Source organism: Pterocles gutturalis, unplaced genomic scaffold (assembly GCF_000699245.1).
Source record: "Pterocles gutturalis isolate BGI_N339 unplaced genomic scaffold, ASM69924v1 scaffold15034, whole genome shotgun sequence".
Classification (NCBI taxonomy): domain Eukaryota; kingdom Metazoa; phylum Chordata; class Aves; order Pterocliformes; family Pteroclidae; genus Pterocles; species Pterocles gutturalis.
Genome location: NW_010135944.1, coordinates 1 through 4,846, shown reverse-complemented (window position 1 = coordinate 4,846; position 4,846 = coordinate 1). Strand labels below are relative to the sequence as shown.

Genomic DNA, 4,846 nt, shown 5'->3' with positions numbered 1-4,846 from the left:
GGGAGGGAGGAAGGACGGAGGAGGAAGGATGGAGGAAGGATGAGAAGGAGGAAGGACGGAGGAGGATGGAGGAAGGAGGAGGAGGAAGGATGAAGGAGGAAGAAGGAGGAAGGATGGAGAAAGGATGGAGGAGGAAGGAGGAGGAGGAAGGATGAGAAGAAGGAAGGATGGAGGAGAATGGAGGAAGGAGGAGGAGGAAGGACAGAGGAAGGACGGAGGAGGAAGGATGGAGGAGGAAGGATGGAGGAAGGACAGAGGAAGGACAGAGGAAGGATGGAGGAAGGACGGAGGAGGAAGGATGGAGGAAGGATGGAGGAAGAAGGATGAGGAGGAAAAGGATGGAGGGAGGATGGAGGAGCAAGGATGAGGAGGAGGAAGGACGGAGGAGGAAGGATGGAGGAGGAAGGATGGAGGAAGGACAGAGGAAGGACGGAGGAGGAAGGATGGAGGAAGGACAGAGGAAGAATGAGGAGGAGGAGGAAGGACGAGGAAGGAGGAGAAGGAAGAAGGAAGGAGGAGGGAGGAGGAGGAGTACGGAGAAGGGAGGAAGAAGGAGGAGGAGGGAGGAGGAAGGAGGAGGACGGAGGAAAGAGGAGGAAGGATGGAGGAGGAGGAAGGAGGAGGAATGATGGAGGAGGAAGGATGGAGGAAGGAGGAGGAATGATGGAGGAGGAAGGATGGAGGAAGGATGGAGGAGGAAGGATGGAGAAGGATGGAGAAAGGAGGAGGAGAAAGGAGGAGGACGAAGAGATGGAGAAGGTGGTGGAGGAGGACGTGGAGACAGTGGAGGAGAACGTCGAGGAGAACGTCGAGGAGAATGTGCAGGAGAACGTCGAGGAGAACGTGGAGGAAGGACAAGAAGGTGGAGGAGAAGGTGGAGGAGAAGGTGGAGAAGAAGGTGGAGGAGAGGAACAGAAAGAAAAGAGAAGGAGAAGAAGAAGAAGGAAGAGATGGAGAAGAAGGAGGAGAAGACGGTGGTGGTCCACCGAGAACACCACGCGGGTTGTCCCCCCGGAGTTACCTGGAGGTCGTTCTGGGGGTTCCAGTCGGAGTCGAAGATGATGCAGGTGTCGGCGGCGGTGAGGTTGATGCCCAGGCCACCCGCCCGCGTGCAGAGAAGAAAAACGAAACGATCCGAATCGGGTTTGCTGAAACGATCGATGGCGGCTTGGCGGAGGTTGCCCCGGACACGCCCGTCGATTCGTTCGTAAAGATACCTGTGACGTCATCAAAAAGACGTAGGATGAGGTCACCGAGGTCCCTAGACTCCATCCCACGTCAAAAAAAAAAATTTTTTTTTGGTCTTACCTCTTCTGGATGAGGTAGTCCTCCAAGATGTCCAAGCACCGGACCATCTGGGAGAAGATGAGGACTTTGTGGCCGCCGGCTTTGAGTTTGGGTAAGAGTTTGTCGATGAGGACCAACTTCCCGGCCGAACGGACCATAGCTTGGAGGTGGAAGTCGGGAGGGACGTGGTGGTGGCACGAGTCGCGGAATTCGGCCAAGATCTTCTCCTCGGCGCCTGGAATGGTGGAAACGGGACAATCGGTGGGGTCGGGGAGGAGATGCGGAGTTAAAAGAACAGTTGAGGAACCTCAAAAGTCAACAAAATGAGGTGGAGGACCTCCGAGACCACCAGGTTGAGGTTCTCCAGAGGTTGGAGAACTTCAACTTGCTCCACCATGACCTTGAGGTTCTCCAAAATTTGGAGACCAACCTCCAAGACCATCACGTTGAGGTTCTCCAAAGCTTGGAGAACCTCAACCTCCTCTACCATGACCTTGAGGTTCTCCAGATCTTGGAGAAACTCAACCTCCACCGTGACCTTGAGGTTCTCCAGACCTTGGAGAGGTTCTCCAGGGCTTAGAGAACCTCAATGTCCTCCACCATGACCTTGAAGTTCTCCAAAACTTGGAGATCAACCTCCAAGACCATCACGTTGAGGTTCTCCAGATCTTGGCGAACCTCAACCTCCTCCACAATGATCTTGAGGTTCTCCAAAATTTGGAGGTCAACCTTCGAGGACCATCATGTTGAGGTTCTCCAGACCTTGGAGAACCTCAACCTCCTCCACCACGACCTTGAGGTTCTCCAAAAGTTGGAGACCAACCTCCAAGACCATCACGTTGAGGTTCTCCAGACCTTGGAGATGTTCTCCAGAACTTGGAGAAGCTCCACCATGACCTTGAGGTTCTCCAGATCTTGGAGAACCTCAACTTGCTCCACCACGACCTTGAAGTTCTTCAGACCTTGAAGAACCTCAACCCCAAGAAGCCACCAAGACCTCACCGACCGAAAAAACCAAGACCAGGAGAAACCCAGCTGACCCGGCGTTGACCGCGAAGGTTGTCCACCCACAGGAGAAGAAACCCCACCCCGTGATGTCCTCACCGTTGATGAGGTAGGGATGGTTACAACATTTTCGGAGTTCCATCATGGTGTTGAGAAGATTGGGCATGTTGGTGTGACCGGCACCTTTGGACAAAAAGGAGAAGTTCTTCTCCAAGATGGCCCGATAATATTTCTTCTGGATGTTGGTCAACTCCACCTCGATGATGGTCTCCTGCTTTGGAGCCAAGTTCTTCTCAACGTCCTCCTTCAACCTTCTCAACATCATGGGCTTCAAAATAGCTTGGAGCTTCTGGACCTGGTGGTGGGAATCCATAATGACGTCAAGGTCAAGAAAAAAAAAACCCCCCCCCCAAGGTGGCCACCAAGAAAGATCTCCAGATCTTCTGGATGGTCCTTCACCTGCTCCTCGGTCTTCAGGTCTCCAAAATCTTTGAGGAATTCGGCTTCCGATGGGAATTGAGAAGGTTCCAAGAAGTGGAGAAGACTGAAGAGTTCTTCCACCGTGTTTTGGAGAGGAGTCCCCGTCAAGAGGACCTTGTGTTCCTGAAGGACCAAGAAAGTGGAAAAGGAAGGTGGTGAAGATGGTCAGGTGCCACCAGAACCCCTTGAGATGCCACCAAGACGCCATAACTACCTTCAGGAGCATCCCATGGGGTGATGAACCACCCAAAACATCTCCAGAGGCCACCAGAACCCCTTGAGATGCCACCAGAACCCCTCCAGATGCCACCAAACCCCCTCCAGATGCCACCAAGACCCCATAACCACCTTCAGGACCATCCCATGGGGTGAGGAACTGCCCCAAATATCTCCAGATGCCACCAGAACCCCTTGAGATGCCACCAGAACCTCTCCAGAGGCCACCAAGGTCCCATAACTATCTTCAGGAGCATCCCATGGGGTGAGGAACCACCCAAAACATCTCCAGGGACCACCAGAACCTCTTGAGATGCCACCAGAACCCTCCCAGATGCCACCAGAACCCCTCCAGATGCCACCAAGGTCCCATAACCACCTTCAGGACCATCCCATGGGGCACTGGAGGACCCCAAACTTCTCCAGGTGCCACCAGAACCTCTCCAGAGGCCACCAAGGTCCCATAACTACCTTCAGGACCATCCCATGGGGTGAGGAACTGCCCCAAACATCTCCAGGGGCCACCAGAACCCCTTGAGATGCCACCAAGACCCCATAACTACCTTCAGGAGCATCCCATGGCGTGAGGAACCGCCCCAAACATCTCCAGGTGCCACCAGAACCCACTCTAGATGCCTCCAGAACCCCTTGAGATGCCACCAAGACCCCACAGGGACCTCCAGGACCCCCCACCACGCCCCCCAGAAGAAGTTATGGGGTCTCCCCACCTCCAGATGCCACCAGAACCCCTCCCAGATGCCACCAGAACCCCCTCTAGATGCCTCCAGAACCCCTTGAGATGCCACAAAGACCCCACAGGGACCTCCAGGACCCCCCACCACGCCCCCTAGAAGAAGTTATGGAGTCTCCCCACCCTGAGGTCTTCTCGTGTCCCACCCCATCTCACCAGGTCCATGTGTTTGAGGCTGTCGAGAAGTTTGCAGTTGCGGTTCTTCAAGCGGTGGGCTTCGTCGATGATGACGCACCTCCACTCGATCTCCCGCAGCTCGGGACAATCGGAGAGGATCATCTCGAAGGTGGTGATGAGGGCGTCGAATTTGTAAGCGCCGGGGATCAGGCGACCCTGAGGTGGGACACAAAAGGTTGGGAGATGCCTTCAAACCTCCAGAAAAATGGGACTTGGGTCCTGGAAGACCCAAAATGACCTTGAGAAGGTCCTGAAAACCCAAAATGACGTTTGGAAAGGTCTTGAAGTCTCAAAATGAACCTTGAGAAGGTCCTGAAGACCCAAAACCATCCTTGAAGACCCAAAACCATCCTTGAGAAGGTCCTGGAAGACCCAAAACCATCCTTGAAGACCCAAAACTGTCCTTGAGAAGGTCCTGGAAGACCCAAAATGACCTTGAGAAGGTCCCTGAAGACCCACAACCATCCTTGAAGACCTAAAACCGTCCTTAAGAAGGTCCTTGAAGACCCAAAACCACCCTTGAGAAGGTCCTGGGAGACCCAAAACCGTCCTTGAGAAGTTCCTGGAAGACCCAAAATGACCCTTGGAAGGTCCTTGAAGACCCAAAATGACCTTGAGAAGGTCCTTGAAGACCCAAAACTATCCTTGAGAAGGTCCTGGAAGACCCAAAATGTCCTTGAGAAGGTCCTGGAAGACCCAAAACCACCCTTGAGAAGGTCCCTGAAGACCCAAAAAGAACTTGAGAAGGTCCTGGAAGACCCAAAACCATCCTTGAAGACCTAAAACCGTCCTTGAGAAGGTCCTTGAAAACCTAAAACTGTCTTTGAGAAGGTCCTGGAAGACCCAAAACTGTACTTGGGAAGGTCCCTAAAGACCCAAAACCGTCCTTGAGAAGGTCCTAGAAGACCCAAAATGACCCTTGGAAGGTCC

General features: G+C 53.5%; 2 protein-coding genes across 2 annotated transcripts; both read right to left on the bottom strand.

The window, feature by feature from the left end:
- Window positions 1-1,021: 1,021 nt before the first annotated feature.
- LOC104468094 (chromodomain-helicase-DNA-binding protein 8-like) lies at window positions 1,022-1,777 on the bottom strand (the record flags this gene model as incomplete). Its single annotated transcript, XM_010082109.1, has 3 exons — window positions 1,714-1,777; window positions 1,309-1,522; window positions 1,022-1,217 (listed from the first exon to the last, which is right to left on the bottom strand). Coding segments are annotated over exons 1-3 (474 nt in total), but the record flags the coding sequence as incomplete, so codon positions are not given.
- Window positions 1,778-1,863: 86 nt separating this feature from the next.
- LOC104460741 (chromodomain-helicase-DNA-binding protein 8-like) lies at window positions 1,864-4,072 on the bottom strand (the record flags this gene model as incomplete). Its single annotated transcript, XM_010082108.1, has 5 exons — window positions 1,864-2,016; window positions 2,143-2,249; window positions 2,392-2,647; window positions 2,752-2,895; window positions 3,896-4,072. Coding segments are annotated over 5 exons (837 nt in total), but the record flags the coding sequence as incomplete, so codon positions are not given.
- Between the last annotated feature and the right edge of the window lie 774 nt (window positions 4,073-4,846).